The sequence below is a fragment of the Equus quagga genome, chromosome 3 (assembly GCF_021613505.1).
Source record: "Equus quagga isolate Etosha38 chromosome 3, UCLA_HA_Equagga_1.0, whole genome shotgun sequence".
Classification (NCBI taxonomy): domain Eukaryota; kingdom Metazoa; phylum Chordata; class Mammalia; order Perissodactyla; family Equidae; genus Equus; species Equus quagga.
Window position 1 is genome coordinate 75,755,222 of NC_060269.1, and position 16,020 is coordinate 75,771,241.

Consider the following 16,020-nt stretch of genomic DNA (forward strand, 5'->3'; position numbering starts at 1 on the left):
GCCTGCGGCGCGGCGGGCCGGAGACCCCGCGACAGGGCCGCGCCGGGCCGCGCGGCGCTCGGCGCCCGCGGGGGGAGGGGCGGCCGCGCGGTAATCCTATCTCCGCTTCGCCCTCGCTCGCGGGCGTGCGCGCCGCAGGCTGGCGGTAAGGCTGGGAAGGACTCCGGAAAGGCCAAGACAAAGGCGGTTTCCCGCTCGCAGAGGGCCGGCTTGCAGGTCAGTGGCGGCTCGTGCAGTCTGGGGATCGCGGCGCTGCTCCTTCCCCCGCTCTTGTTTATCGTCGCTCTGGGTGGGCGGCTCGTCTTTGCGTGGGTGATGCGGTGTCGCGACTCGGTTCGCCGACACAATGCATATCGGGGAGGGGGCGATCACGTGTGTCGGTGCTGGGGCGCTTTGCTGCACCCGCGTCTCTGCCCCTTGCTTTGGCGCGCTTGTAATTTTATCGCCTTTGACTCTTTGTGCATTTATGTTTATGCTTAAAATTAAGTTCCCGGTGGGCCGTATTCATCGACACCTGAAATCTAGGACGACCAGCCATGGACGTGTGGGCGCGACTGCCGCTGTGTACAGCGCAGCCATCCTGGAGTACCTCACCGCAGAGGTAAATGGGAGTACGCCTATAATCTGGAAGGTTTGGGGGGGTGGTGAGAGGGAGGCGGTGAGAGGGAAGGAGGAAAGTGATGCAAGAAAACTCCCAAGCCCTAAACGCGGCGAGAAGCATCTGAGAACGCTAGAGGGAGCTGGTGTTCATTAAGGGATCCCACTGAGCTTGAGTTTGCTGCTCTTGGAAATAAAATTGCTGCATGCGCCTTTACAGCTTTTGCGTGTCTTGCCATTCAGGTAGTGGGGGGAGGCAGTAATTGGTAGATTGACGTTTATGAAGGTTTGATCCTACTCTCTCGATCTTGTCCTTAAGGAAAGATGGATGGAGACTGATTAGAGTCTGCCTTCTAGGTACTTGAATTGGCAGGAAATGCATCAAAAGACTTGAAGGTAAAGCGCATTACTCCTCGTCACTTGCAACTTGCTATTCGTGGAGATGAAGAATTGGACTCTCTCATCAAGGCTACAATTGCTGGTGGTGGTATGTAAATACTAAAATTTTACTTTAAATTTCTTTAGAGAAGAGAATTCTCTTTTTCTCATTAGTGGTTTTTAGTCTAGAAGAGGACACAAGTATTACACTCATCTGCAGTTTGGTTGCATCATGAAATTTTCCATGAATATAACGATGAATTTTTACTCTCAATTCTTGAGCTACTCGTTTAAAGACATCTTCCAAGTTGAACACTGAACTGTCTTGGCTTTAAGTACTGTGTGCAGTAAAGAGTAGAATTAATCTCTGTCCCTCTCCTAGGTGTCATTCCACACATCCACAAGTCTCTGATTGGGAAGAAAGGACAGCAGAAGACTGTCTAAAGGATGCCTGGATTCCTTGTTATCTCAGGACTCTAAATACTCTAACAGCTGTCCAGTGTTGGTGATTCCAGTGGACTGTATCTCTGTGAAAAACACAATTTTGCCTTTTTGTAATTCTATTTGAGCAAGTTGGAAGTTTAATTAGCTTTCCAACCAACCAAATTTCTGCATTCGAGTCTTAACCATATTTAAGTGTTACTGTGGCTTCAAAGAAGCTATTGATTCTGAAGTAGTGGGTTTTGATTGAGTTGACTGTTTTTAAAAAACTGTTTGGATTTTAATTGTGATGCAGAAGTTATAGTAACAAACATTTGGTTTTGTACAGACATTATTTCCACTCCAGTGGATAAGCTCAATAAAGGTCATATCCCAAACTAGTTGTGCTTTAAATTTCATTTGATTGTAATAGGAACGCCTTTCTTTTGAATAGGTATTTCATCGAGCAATAACTTCAGCATGTTTCTTTCCTTGAAATTAAACTGTTAATTCTGTCGATCAACCAAGTCAGAAGGCCCAAATGTACTGTTTTTGTTTTAATGTCATGTAATGCGTCATTAAAGATTTAAAATCTTTGCCAGGAGCTGGAATGGGACAAGTTACTGTTTTTTGGCTGTTTGACCATCTCCGTTTGTGGGCTATGCTTGCTGTATGTGACAGCGCTACCCCAGCGCACTACTGCTGTAGTGGACTTGGGGAGGGGACCCGGCAGGTAGGGACGTCCTGTGTCTAACTCTGTACCTCCACAGAAGGAACTTTCAGGGTAGACTCATTCCGCGTGCTATTCACTGTTAGTCTTACCTCAATGGTTCAAAACTCGGTAACATCTTCAGGGTACGTACTATTCCCATTTTACAGAAGAGAATCAGGATCTTTTTCAAAGTGCCATGTTATTTGCTAGCATGGCTACCAGTAGCTTCACTGAGAGTTGTGTATAAATGTGTGTTTTGTGATTGGGTTGAGTGGATCTTCTTGACACTTGGATTCTGGCAAGTTATTCTTAAAAAATCTAAGTGGCCCTTTTCCCCTCACCAAGGAGACCAATGTGAAGTGGCACGTAATTTCACAGGGCGATGTCAGGAAAATGGGAGAAGGGAGAAAAGTAAGTAGTTTACTTCCGTGATGGGACTGCGTTCCCAGATAGCTGGTTCCTGCCTTGTTTTGGTCAGAAAGGATTAGAATTACGGTTTTTCACCAGAATAATTGTGAACTACAAATTTAAAACTTTGTACCTTCAGGACTTACTGAGCTGCAATTTAAGGAGATCTGTTTGGAAAAATGGCGCGTAGCTGAAATAAGCAGACAAACGAGCCCTGGCCTTGGGGTCAAACGCTGCTCCTGCGTGTTCCGACACCTGCGCTAGAAGCCGCGGAGACCTCGGCACGGCCCTCGCCGCGCGACCCTCCGGGGCCGCCTGCAGTTCTGCGGAGGGCGAGCGGCGCCGGCGCCGCCACGGACGTCAAGGGCTCGGCTGCTGCGGGTGGCTGCCCCCGCCGCGGCGGAGCTCCCAGCGAGCCGGCCGGCTTCGCCCGCCCGCCGGCCTCGCTGCGCTCACTGTGTGCCACGCCCGCTCCGCGCTCCGCCCCGCGCCCCACCCCGACGCCCCCGCACGCCCGCCACACTCCGCTCGCGACACGCTCACTCCGCCCCGCGACCCGGACCGCCCCGCCCCGCTGCCCGGCTCCGCCCCGCACCCCGCTCTGCTCGCCCCGCTCCGCCCTGCGCCCCGCCCCACTCGCGCCCACACGCACGCCTCGCCCCGCCCCGCGCCCCGCCCGACGTCCCGCCCACGCCCCGCCCCACGCCCTGATTGGCTCTGGCCCGCTCGCCCCGCCCCTCGTCCAGCTCCGCGCCCCGTTCCTCGTCCAGCTGGCCTCGCCCCGCCCTGCTCAGCTCGCCTCGCCCCGCGGCCCGCCCCGCTCGCCCCGCCCCTCCCTGCTCCTCTCGCCCCGCCCCGCCCCGCTCGCCCCGCCCCGCTCGCTCCGCTCCGGTCCGCTCGCCCCCGCACGCCCGCCCCGCCCCGCCCCGCCGTCCGCGCTCGCCGCTGCGCTCCCGGAGGAAACGGAAGCCGGCTCTGGCCATGGAGGGGAACCGGGACGAGGCGGAGAAGTGTGTGGAGATCGCCCGGGAGGCCCTGAACGCCGGCGACCGCGAGAGGGCTCAGCGCTTCCTGCACAAGGCCCAGAAGCTGTACCCGCTGCCCGCGGCCCGCGGTGAGGCCCTCGGCTCCCCGCCCGCCCCGCACAGCCCGCGGCGGCCCGGCGTGGCTGCTCGGTCCCTGGCGGCCTGCGGCGCCGGCGCCGGGCCAGAGGCCGCCCGGCCGTTGTCGTCGGCGTCCGCCGGCTGCAGAGCGGGCTTTGCCCCGGGAGCCGGGTCGCGGGGCCCGTCCCGCCCTCTCCCCGCCGAGGCGGGCCCAGCCCCGGGGGCGGGGGAGCGGGGGCGCGCGGCCGGCGCCGGCTCGGGCCGCAGCGCTGCTCCGGGGTAGCCGTGCCGAGCGCCGAGATGACACTGCTTTTCCCGGGAGCGCTCCTCTGGCAGAGAGGCACACCTTTGGCCGGGGTGCAGGCGGCGCTGCTCCGCTAGATGGGGTCTGACTTGACAGCGCCGTGGTGATCCTCCAGCTAGGCCGCCCTCTGAGGAGCGGGCTGCTGCACCTCCCGGGTCGGATTCGCCGTCTCCCTGTCCTGACCCCAGGCTTCAAAGTGATAGTGACAGCCGGCCTTGCTGAGCGCTCACCGAGCGCCAAGCCTGTGCCTAGTGTTTCGTAGGAGTGTTTCCTTCACTTCTCAGAACAGTCCTGTGTGCAGCTACAGGATTCATTTGACCAGGTTGACCCATATGGAAACAGTTTTTGATGACCAAATGAGTGAGTGAATGAATGAAATTGTCTTTCCCAAGGTCACAGGAATTAGTAACAAAGTCAGAATAGTACTTGAGCTTTCCAGCTCCAAATGGCCTTTAACCCACTACGCTCTATTGTCCTGCTAATAAGGTATTGTCTCACTTGAGGTTCGAGGTATTTTTAGGTTAAGAAGAAAGTTATTAATAAGTTAATAAGAATGTGGGGCTGCCTGTTTTATTTTGTTTTTAAAATTTTTTTCTACATTGAATACATTGAAGCCCTTGTATTCTTTGCTTTTCTCTGTCCTTTGCATTACATGTTGAACACTATACCAGGGAGGACGGGAAAGTGAAAGAAAAGAAAGTTGTTGGTTTTTTTCATGTGACAAAAAAAAACAATTTACCAACTTAACTATTTTTAAGTGTACAGTTCACTAGTTAACCATTTCACATTGTTATGCAACAGATCTACAGAATTTTTCATCTTACAAAACTGAAACTCTGCCAATTAAACAGCATCCTATTTTCCCCACCCATTAGCTCCTGGCAACCACCATTCTATTTTCTTCTAAAAATTTGACTACTTTCGATACTTTATGTAAGTGGAATCATATGATGTTTGTCTTTTTTGACTGGCTTATTTCACTTAGCATAATGTCATTGAAGTTTATCCATGTTGGGATATGTGACAGGATTTCCTTTTTTAGGGCTGCATAATATTCTATTGCATGTATATACCACATTTTCATTTGTCAACATTTAGGTTATTTCTGTGTCTTGCTCTTGTGAATAATGCTCCTATGAACGTGGGTGTGCAAATACCTCTTCTTTGAGATCCTGCTTTTGGTTCCTTTGGATGTATACCTAGAAGTGGGACTGCTGGATCATATTGGTAATTCTATTTTATTTTTTTTGAGGAACTGCCATACTGTTTTCCATAGCAGTTGCACAATTTTTCATTCCTGCCAACAGTGCGCAAGAGTTGTGGTTTCTCCAGAGTCATCACCAACCCATGCTATTTTCTGTCTGTTTTTGATAGTAGCCATGCAGACAAGTGTGAGGTGATACCGCGTTGTGGTTTTGATTTGCATTTCTTTAATGATTAGTGATGTTGAACGTCTTTTTATATGTTTGTTGGCCATTTGTATATCATCTTTGGAGAAATGTCTATTCAAGCCCTTTGCTGTTTTTTTAACTGTTATTTTTGTTGTTGTTGAGTTGAAGGTGTTCTTTATATATTCTGGATATTAGCCCCGTATTAGATAGATGATTTGCAGTTGTTTTCTCCTGTTCCGTGGGTTGTCTTTCACTCTGTTGATTGTGTGCTTTGATACACAGAAGTTTTTAAGTTTAATATAGTCTCATTTGTCTGTTTTTGATTTTTTATTGTCTGTGCTTTTGGTGTCACATCCAAGAAATCATTGGCCAGAGTTGAAATGTTTTGAATCTGCGTACTGTCTGAATACATGATTTCATTTAGTCATTGTCTAGTCCTCGGGGACAGTTTTAACATTATGCAACTAACCACTTGAGACAGAATACCTTGGCTTTTGAACCCCAGCTCTTCCACCTCCTACCTTGTAACCTTAATTTTGGGCAAGTTAGACAATCTCTCTAGCCTTTAGCTTTTTCATCTGTAAAATGGGACAGTAATTTATGGATTGCATAGGGCTGTTTTAAGGATTAAATGAGTAAATACGTGGAAAGCGTTTAACTGTATCCACTGTTGTTTTGGTATCATTTCCATTTAACAACTGTGAGGCTCTGAGAATTTTTAAACTTGTAGTCTGTCAATCTTTATCATACAAGCAACTTGAATCAGTCTACTAAAGGATACTATAAGATTTCAAAGCACAACACAGTTGTCAGTTTTAAAGTCACGAACATAGGAACGATGAAGAAATAGAACAGTGAACGTTAATAGCAGAGTGTCTTGTAAGGTGGTATGTGATTACCAAATAAAGTGATAGGGTACAATTGTGATGTAGTCCGAAAACCTAGTTCAGATGCCAACTTTGCCTCTGATAGCTTTGCAACTAGGGACGAGTTACTTAGCATCTCTAAGCCTTGTTTAGTTATGTGTAAAATGAAGATTTCATAACAGGGTTGATGTGAGCATTAACTGACATAAAGTTAAATGCAAATACTTAGCAAAGTGTATTTCACATAGAATGTTCTCAGATGTTTATTGGAATAATTTAAGAATTCAGGGGAGAGAAAGATCTAGAACACTGGTGTAAGCTCCTGGTAAAATATTTAGTGTAGAAGGAAAATGAAGCTGTTGGTTAAAGTGACATTTAAAATTTTTATCCTTGAATTTCACCTCTTCTAGACTACCATCAAACCCTTATAACTCAGAGTTTGTTGGGGTTTTTTTGTGAGGAAGATTGGCCCTGAGCTAACATCCATTGCTAATCTTTCTCTTTTTTGCTGAGGAAGAGTGGCCCTGAGCGAATATCTGTTCCTGTCTTCCTCTATATTATATCTGGGACGCCGCCACAGCATGGCTTGTTGAGTGGTGTGTAGGTCCGTGCCCGGAATCTGAACCAGTGAACCCCAGGCCACCGAAGTGGAGGGTACACACTTAACCACCACACCACTGGGCTGGCCCATAACTCACAGTTTGGATTGAATATTCCTCTGGCTGTGTCTTCATACTAAGATAGGCCAAAGAAAACATTACATCTTGATTATCATTATTCTTAAACAGTGGATGGGAAATGTTAGACTAAATTTCAGAACTTTCCTCCTCTTTATGTTTTATTCTTGCTAGGTGGGAAGTCTGATTGATAAAACACTTTTAAAAATTGGCAAGAGTTTTCTTTGAGGAAAAACTTGATCTTCAAATGAATCTGGGACATCGTTGCTTTCTAAGTTTTTAGTTGAGAATATTATTTTATGGTTTCTTTATTGCAGTGGACTGCTAAGTGAACTGTATTTTACAGCTTTCAAGAATTTTCATATTATGAGTTTGGTTTATGTTTGAAAGGATTGATGTATATGAATAGGTACTAAATAGGAAACATAAATATTCTGAAAAAATAGCATCAGTAGACGGAAAGTAAATTACGTTTGTTTCTTAAACTGTATATTTATTGAATTATTGATAAGTTTTGAACTTTCACAGAGGCATACAATTTCATTGGGTTTTTTTTGGTCAGGAAGTTTGGCTCTGAGCTAACATCTGTTGCCAATCTTCCTCTTTTTGCTTGAGGAAGATTGGCCCTGAGCTAAGAGCTGTACCAGTTTCCCTCTGTTTTGTATGTGGGATGCCACCGCAGTGTGGTTTGATGAGGTGTCCACATCTGGGATCCAGGCCCATGAAGCCTGGGCCCCCAAAGTGGAGCACAGGAGCTTAACCACCATGCCACGAGGCTGGGCCCTACTTTCTCTGTTATTGCTTTACATTGCTATTTTAACATGTTAGTGTTTCATAGTAATCGGGGGACAGTTTGGAGTATATTTTTTTTTCCCAAGAAAAGCATTTTTAATGTTTTCAAGAATTTCATAGTAATTTGAACCAAACGGTGGCCTACAGGTTCAAAAACGTCCGTCCTGGGGCCTGCCCCATGGCCTAGTGGTTGAGTTCAGTACATTCTGCTTTGGTGGTCTGGGTTCAGTTCCTGGGCACAGACCTACAGCACTTGTTGTTGGCCGTGCTGTGGCGGTGACCCACATTCAAGGTAGAGGAAGATTGGCACAGATGTTAGCTCAGGGCCAACCTTCCTCAGGAAAAAGAGAAAGATTGGCAACAGATGTTAGCTCAGGGCATATCTTCCTCAGGAAAAAAAAAAAGCCATTCTCAGTCTGCTTTAATGAATGGATAATTCATGTGCAGTGTGCAGCCTTATATATATTGCTGTACAATAGCAATTAAAATAGTCATCTTTTTATTTTTTTCCCTCGTGAGAGATATGTATAAATTTTTTCCTTTATTTACATTATTTTAAAATTTAAATCTAATAAAAAATTCAAAGTTCTCTCCCCTTTTGTCTCATTTAAAATAGTAAAGTAAAGCTTTTTAAACTGTCATTACATATCTGTAGTATTATCCAACCTATTCCTTTTAAGACAATTCCATTTCTTTCTATTTCTGACTTAATTAAAATGTAGTGATGAATACAAATTATACATTCTGAACAATTATTTCGATAGCACCAAGTTTTGTTGTAAAATGATTTTCAAGTTTCAGCTAATAGCCAGACTGTTTCAGACATTATAGTTAAGGAATGCCAAATTTGGTATTGAACCTTAATTTAATAATTGTGTGACCTTGCATACATAACTATCTTTTTGGGCCTTAATTTTCCTATCTATAAAATGGGAATATTTTTATTCAACAGATATTTACTGAATCTACGTTTCTTTGTGCCAGGCACTGTTCTGGGAACAAGGGAGTCAGTGAAAAATAAGACAGTGTCCTTGCCCTCTTGGAGCCCACGCTCTAGAGGATGAAGTACAAAGCGTTTGCTGGACGTTGTAGTGGCTCAGTTTGGGCTGTTCCCCTTTCCCTCCCGGAGCCTCAGTTTTCTTATCCTCTGGAATCTTCACAAGATTGTTAGAAGGATGTTTTATTCAGTGCTATAAGAACATCATGTATTATTACTGTGGCAAAAGTCTTTGGATGGTGCCTTGGAGCTAACAGTATAATATTTGTCTCTTTTCTGTCATTTTTTAGTTACCCTTTTGAGCACTAAATATTTGCTGTAAGTTAGGATTAATCTCCATTTGGATTCAGCTACTCATTCTGTGCTTAGTTAACATGTAGCTCCCCCTGCCTGGCTGCGTTCATTCCTTATGTTGTCTATATATGTAGCTGTCCTGCTTCTAGATTAAAAAATCCTTTGCCGTCAGGAACCATTTTAATTTTCATCACCCTTTTTTAATCCCCTGGTGCCTAATAGTTTTTTGCATATACTTGTGGCATCTTTAAGCCAGTATTTCTGGAACAGTACTTGTTTATGTAATTTTATTCCCCTCAATAAAGATGACTTGTTAAATAATTAAGTGAAATATATATAGCTGTAAGGCTTTTTCATGCTAATATATTCACAAGTGAAGCTTTTCCTTAATCAGACAAGTATACCCAAAGGTAATATATGAAGATTGTCACTGTAGCAAGAATTTGGAAAGAGTATAAATGTCCGTTGGTAGGAATTGATTACATAAATTGCATTGCATTGATATACGGTGCACCTGTTAAAAATAGTGATGTGCTTCAGTAGTTTTCCATCCGCTGATCCCCTCACCCTGCTTGTTGGCTATACATTTGCAGCTGTCTTTGCTGAATTCGGAGTTCAGGCTGATCTTGCTCCCCTATTGCAATAGTCCTGAATAAGGTCTTCAAAAAAAAAAAAAAAAAAATAGGACGATGGGGCCAGCCCAGTGGTATAGTGGTTGTTTACACTTTCCACTTCCGTGGCCTGGACTTCACAGGTTCAGATCACACATGCCGGCTTAGCACTGCTTGTCAAGCCCCGCAGTGGCAGCATCCCACATACAAAATAGAGGAAGATTGGCACAGATGTTAGCTCTTCCTCAAGCAAAAAGAGGAAGATTGGCACTGGATGTTAGCTCAGTTACCTCACCAAAAAAAAAGGATGATGTGGACCTATATTTATTGCTATAAGATGATATACATAATGTATTATGAATTAAATAAAGGTAGACTACAAACATATGTAGGTTTTTCTAGTTTTATTTAAAAATATCTAAAAAGCTAGACAGCTAGCTAACTAGAGTTAAATATACCAAAATGGTTGAGTAACTTTTTTTCTTGTGTGGGATTTATAAGTGATTTTTACTTTATTATGTCTTTTTTAATGAGCAGAGCAACATTACTTTTATAATCAGACAAAAACTATGTCTAATTTGTGGAGGAGGGGAAAAAATCCATTTGTTTTTCAAATTAGGTGTTCTTATTTTAGATTCCCCTAGAGATGGGCATTATATATAACAGGTGTGTGGCAGAAACATATAAAATAAAAATAGATCTCGGTTCTTCACTTTTGGATTATCCACATAAATGTTTTTAATACTATATTTACTTTTTCACTGGTCCTTAATATGGGATATACTTAAATTAAATGCAGATTACATTAAAACCCCAAGCAAAGCAATATGCGTAAAATAAGGTTGGATAGTGGGGCTGGCCAGTGGTATAGTGGTTAAGTTCACGTGCTCAACTTCGACAGCCCGGGGTTGGCAGGTTCAGATCTCCACGCCGACCTACGCACTGTGTGTCAAGCCATGCTGTGGCAGCATCCCACATATAAAGTAGAGGAGGATGTTAGCTCAGGGCCACTCTTCCTCAGCAAAAAGAGAAGGATTGGTGGCTGATGTTAGCTCAGGGCTAATCTTCCTCAAAAAAAAAGAAAAAAGAAGGTTGGATTATTTTAGAATCAAAAGTAAATGTAGTGTGGTTTATAAGTACTGTATCTGTCCAACTAATGTTTGTAATACTGCACATTATTGTAAATGAGATCTCAAGTGATGGCTAAGACATTTAATAAGAAAAATCTAATATGTTCTAAATTCTGGCAGTACTTGAAGGGAATCATATTATCTTCTCAGGCGTTGGTTCTCTTGGTTATTACTGCAGAAAACCTAGCTGATTCCATTTTAGAGATGACAAACCTGGATACTGAGACCCAGAGGTAATGGAACTTTTCAAAATTTTCACTCTTTGGAACCGAAGAGTGGTGTGAGCACATGTACACCCACAGCTATAATTAAGCAGAGTCCCCATACATGAAATTATAGAAAGATTTTTAGTATAATGTTGAAAATCTAAAACAACTGTATGATCTGCTTTAGCAATATCCAGCATCTAGCAATTAACATTGGAAAATGTCCAGAAAAACACTGGGAGAACATAGTTGTGCTAAGAATGGAGAATATACAGATGACTTCTAACTAGCATGCATCGGGACTTTGTGGCCACCTGTAAAGACTAAACACATATAACCACTTCCATATCTGGCTCCACAATTTTTGAAAAATAATTTCTTCATTTCTTAGCTGCAGCAGTTCTATAAAGGGACACTTGCCCCTCACCTGTCTTAGGGTTACACAGTGGTGCAGCTCCTGTTGGAAAGACAGGGTAAGGAGCACTTGATTGCTTTTGTCAGTTTTCAAGAAAAGGAATTGGTTCCCTTTCTTCTCCAAAAGCAGCTAATTATTATTACTTTTTGGGTCTGGCCAGTGGGAGCCCCTGAGGTTCGCTCCTGAGTCCTGCAGACACATTCTTGGTAGTCTGTAGTAGTTACTGTGCTCTGGTGTGACGGAAGGTCTCAGGCTCCTCTCATACATTCCCTGTTCACGACCTGGAATCGCCCCTCTCTCCAACAAGCCCTGGTTTCTTTTAGTGGAAGACAGTGTTTCAGCATCACCATCGGGCACTAAGGATGCTGTGGCTGCTAGATTGTTCGTTGTTTTGGTTCCTTTTCAGTGTGCAGAGTAGGAAATATTTTTTTTAAAAGCTAAAACAGCTTATGAGTTTATATTGTTACTTCCAATTCAAGTTAAGCACTTTGGAGTGTTTACTTAAACTTTTCTAGCTTATATTTCTATCTCCTTCCTTCCATAGTAGTTATCCTCATTCTCAAGGCCATAGAAAGTCGTCAGGTTTCTCCACTCTAAATGTACTTTTTTTCCTTCTTTATAATAACTAAGCATTTTGTGGGAAAATACTTTGACTCTGTAACAAAGTGCCCTGTTCCACAACAAGCTTTTACCAACTCCTGTTAGCATCCATTGATGTTTCTTTCCTGAATAAATTTCTGATTGTTGCCAAATGATGGTTTTCTAATTCCGTCGTTCCCTCTGTAATTTGTTAGTTCACATTCAACTTTATTTATTAGTACGGATGCATAGATTCCTGTTTAATTTATTACTATCATTATTTACTTTGATGCTGATTGCCTCAGGTTTAGTCAGCGGGTGCCCCTTCAAGCTGGCTTCTGTGTCTTTTCGACATGTCTTCATCGTTCTTTGAGCTTCCTTGCTTTCTGGCACAAAACATTTTTCAGGCCCACTTTTTACTTTTTCTGCCTTGGGAATCAGCTGTTTCTCTAAGGAGCTCTAATTCTTTTTTTTTTTTTTTTTTTTATTAATGTTATGATAGATTACAACCTTGTGAGATTTCAGTTGTACATTTTTGTTAGTCATGTTGTGGGTACACCACTTCCCCCTCTGTGCCCTCCCCCTACCCCCCCTTTTCCCTGGTAACCACCGATCAGATCTCCTTATCAGTATACTAACTTCCACCTATGAGTGGAGTCATATAGAGTTCGTCTTTCTCTGACTGGCTTATTTCGCTTAACATAATACCCTCGAGGTCCATCCACGTTGTTGTGAATGGGCCAATTTTGTCTTTTTTTATGGCTGAGTAGTATTCCATTGTGTATATATACCACATCTTCTTTATCCAATCATCAGTTTCTGGGCATGTAGGCTGGTTCCACGTCTTGGCTATTGTAAATAATGCTGCGATGAACATCGGGATGCAACGGACTCTTGAGATTTCTGATATCAGGTTCTTAGGATAGATACCCAGTAATGGGATGGCTGGGTCATAGGGTATTTCTATTTTTAACTTTTTGAGAAATCTCCATGCTGTTTTCCATAGTGGCTGTACCAGTTTGCATTCCCACCAGCAGTGTATGAGGGTTCCTTTTTCTCCACATCCTCTCCAACATTTGTCACTCTTGGTTTTGGATGTTTTTGCCAATCTAACGGGTGTAAGGTGATATCTTAGTGTTGTTTTGATTTGCATTTCCCTGATGATTAGCGATGATGAACATCTTTTCATGTGTCTATTGGCCATATTCATATCTTCTTTTGAGAAATGTCTGTTCATGTCCTCTGCCCATTTTTTGATCGGGTTGTTTGTTTTTTTGTTGCTAATCAGTGTGAGTTTTTTGTATATTATGGAGATTAACCCTTTGTCAGATAAGTGGCTTGTAAATATTTTTTCCCAATTAGTGAGCTGTTTTTTTGTTTCAATCCTGTTTTCCCTTGCCTTGAAGAAGCTCTTTAGTCTGATGAAGTCCCATTTGTTTATTCTTTCTATTGTTTCCCTCAACTGAGGAGTTACAGTGTCCGAAAAGATTCTTTTGAAACTGATGTCGAAGAGTGTACTGCCTATATTCTCTTCCAAAAGACTTATTGTCTCAGGCCTAATCTTAAGGTCTTTGATCCATTTTGAGTTTATTTTGGTGTGTGGTGAAAAAGAATGGTCAATTTTCAATCTTTTTCATGTGGCTGTCCAGTTTTCCCAGCACCATTTGTTGAAGAGACTTTCTTTTCTCCATTGTAGGCCCTCTGCTCCTTTGTCGAAGATTAGCTGTCATAGATGTGTGGTTTTACCTCTGGGCTTTCAATTCTGTTCCATTGATCTGTGGACCTGTTTTTGTACCAGTACCATGGTGTACACTGTAGCTTTGTAGTATGTTTTGAAATCGGGGATTGTGATTCCGCCAGCTTTGTTTTTGCTCAGGATTGCTTTAGCAATTTGCGGTCTTTTGTTGCCCCATATGAATTTTAGGATTGTTTGTTCAATTTCTGTGAAGAATGTTCTTGGGATTCTGATTGGGATAGCATTGAATCTGTATATTGCTTTAGGTAGTATGGACATTTTAACTATGTTTATTCTTCCAATCCATGTGCAAGGAATGTCTTTCCATCTCTTTATGTCATCGTCATTTTCTTTCAAGAAAGTCTTGTAGTTTTCATTGTATAGATCCTTCACTTCCTTGGTTAAGTTTATCCCAAGGTATTTTATTCTTTTTGTTGCGATTGTGAATGGGATTGAGTTCTTGAGTTCTTTTTCTGTTAGTTCATTGTTAGTGTATAGAAATGCTACTGATTTATGCACGTTAATTTTATACCCTGCTACTTTGCTGAAGTTGTTGATTATTTCTAATAGTTTTTCTGTGGATTCTTTGGGGTTTTCTATATATAAGATCATGTCGTCTGCAAACAACGAGAGTTTTACTTCTTCGTTACCTATTTGGATTCCTAAAAGGAATCCAGCCGAATTGCTCTGGCCAGCACCTCCAGTACTATGTTGAATAGGAGTGGTGAAAGTGGGCACCCTTGTCTTGTTCCTGTCCTCAGAGGGATGGCTTTCAGTTTTTGTCCATTGAGTGTGATGTTGGCTGTGGGTCTATCATATATGGCCTTTATTATGTTGAGGTACTTTCCTTCTGTACCCATTTTACTGAGGGTTTTTATCATAAATGGGTGTTGGATCTTGTCGAATGCTTTCTCTGCATCTATTGAGATGATCATGTGGTTTTTGTTTTTCATTTTGTTGATGTAGTGTATCACGTTGATTGACTTGCGGGTGTTGAACCATCCCTGTGTCCCTGGTGTAAATCCCACTTGATCATGGTGTATAATCTTTTTGATGTATTGCTGTATTCGGTTTGCCAAAATTTTGTTGAGGATTTTTGCATCTATGTTCATCAGTGATATTGGCCTGTAGTTCTCCTTCTTTGTGTTGTCCTTGTCAGGTTTGGGGATCAGAGTGATGTTGGCTTCATAGAATGTGTTAGGGAGTTCTCCATCTTTCTCAATTTTCTGGAACAGTTTGAGGAGAATAGGTATTAAGTCTTCTTTGAATGTTTGGTAGAATTCTCCAGAGAAGCCGTCTGGTCCTGGACTCTTATTTTTGGGGAGGTTTTTGATTACCGTTTCTATTTCCTTACTTGTGATTGGCCTATTCAGATTCTCCATTTCTTCCTGATTCAGTTTGGGGAGATTGTAGGAGTCCAGGAATTTGTCCATTTCTTCCAGGTTGTTCAATTTGTTGGCATATAGTTTTTCATAGTATTCTCTTATGATCTCTTGTATTTCATTGGTATCTGTTGTGATTTCTCCTCTGTCATTCCTAATTTTATTAATTTGCGATTTCTCTCTTCTTTTCTTGGTGAGTCTGGCTAGGGGTTTGTCAACTTTGTTAATTCTTTCGAAGAACCAACTCTTTGTTTCATTGATCCTTTCTATTGTCTTTTTTGTTTCAATATCGTTTATTTCTGCTCTTATTTTTATTATTTCCCTCCTTCTACTGACTCTGGGCTTTGTTTGTTCTTCTTTTTCTAGTTCTGTTAGGTGTCGTTTGAGGTTGCTTATGTGAGCTTTTTCTTGTTTAGTGAGGTGAGCCTGTATTGCGATGAATTTCCCTCTTAGGACTGCTTTTGCTGCATCCCAAATGATTTGGTATGTCGTGTTCTCATTTTCATTAGTCTCCAGATAAAATTTGATTTCTTCTTTAATTTCTTCAATGATCCATTGTTTGTTGAGAAGCGTGTTGTTTAGTCTCCACATTTTTGCACCTTTCTCTGCTTTTTTCTTGTAGTTGATTTCTAGTTTAATAGCATTATGATCAGAAAAGATGCTTGATATTATTTCAACTCTCTTGTATTTATTGATGTTTGCTTTGGTTCCCAAAATATGGTCAATCCTTGAGAATGTTCCATGTGCACTTGAGAAGAATGTGTAACCTGCTGTTTTTGGATGAAGTGTTCTATATATATCTATTAAGTCCATCTGGTCTAATTTTTCATTTAATTCTATTATTTCCTTGTTGATTTTCTGTCTGGATGTTCTGTCCATTGGTGTTAACGGTGTGTTGAGGTCCCCTACTATTATTGTATTGTTGTTGATGTCTTCTTTTAGTTCTATTAAGAGTTGCTTTACAAATTTTGGTGCTCCTGTGTTGGGTGCGTATATATTTATAAGTGTTATGTCTTCTTGGTG

General features: G+C 42.6%; 2 protein-coding genes across 2 annotated transcripts in view; both read left to right on the forward strand.

The window, feature by feature from the left end:
• LOC124237160 (histone H2A.Z) overlaps positions 1-1,999 on the forward strand; it is a 2,653-nt gene extending 654 nt beyond the window's left edge. Inside the window, exons 2-5 of the mRNA XM_046656536.1 lie at positions 139-216; positions 488-601; positions 955-1,084; positions 1,358-1,999. Of these exons, the coding sequence (XP_046512492.1) occupies positions 139-216; positions 488-601; positions 955-1,084; positions 1,358-1,419 (384 nt within the window). The 3' untranslated portion in view covers positions 1,420-1,999. The remainder of the gene's footprint in view (positions 1-138; positions 217-487; positions 602-954; positions 1,085-1,357) is intronic.
• A 1,422-nt stretch (positions 2,000-3,421) lies between these two features.
• DNAJB14 (DnaJ heat shock protein family (Hsp40) member B14) overlaps positions 3,422-16,020 on the forward strand; it is a 53,288-nt gene continuing 40,689 nt past the window's right edge. The window contains exon 1 of the mRNA XM_046656539.1: positions 3,422-3,629. Coding sequence (XP_046512495.1) covers positions 3,497-3,629 — 133 coding nt within the window. The 5' untranslated portion in view covers positions 3,422-3,496. The remainder of the gene's footprint in view (positions 3,630-16,020) is intronic.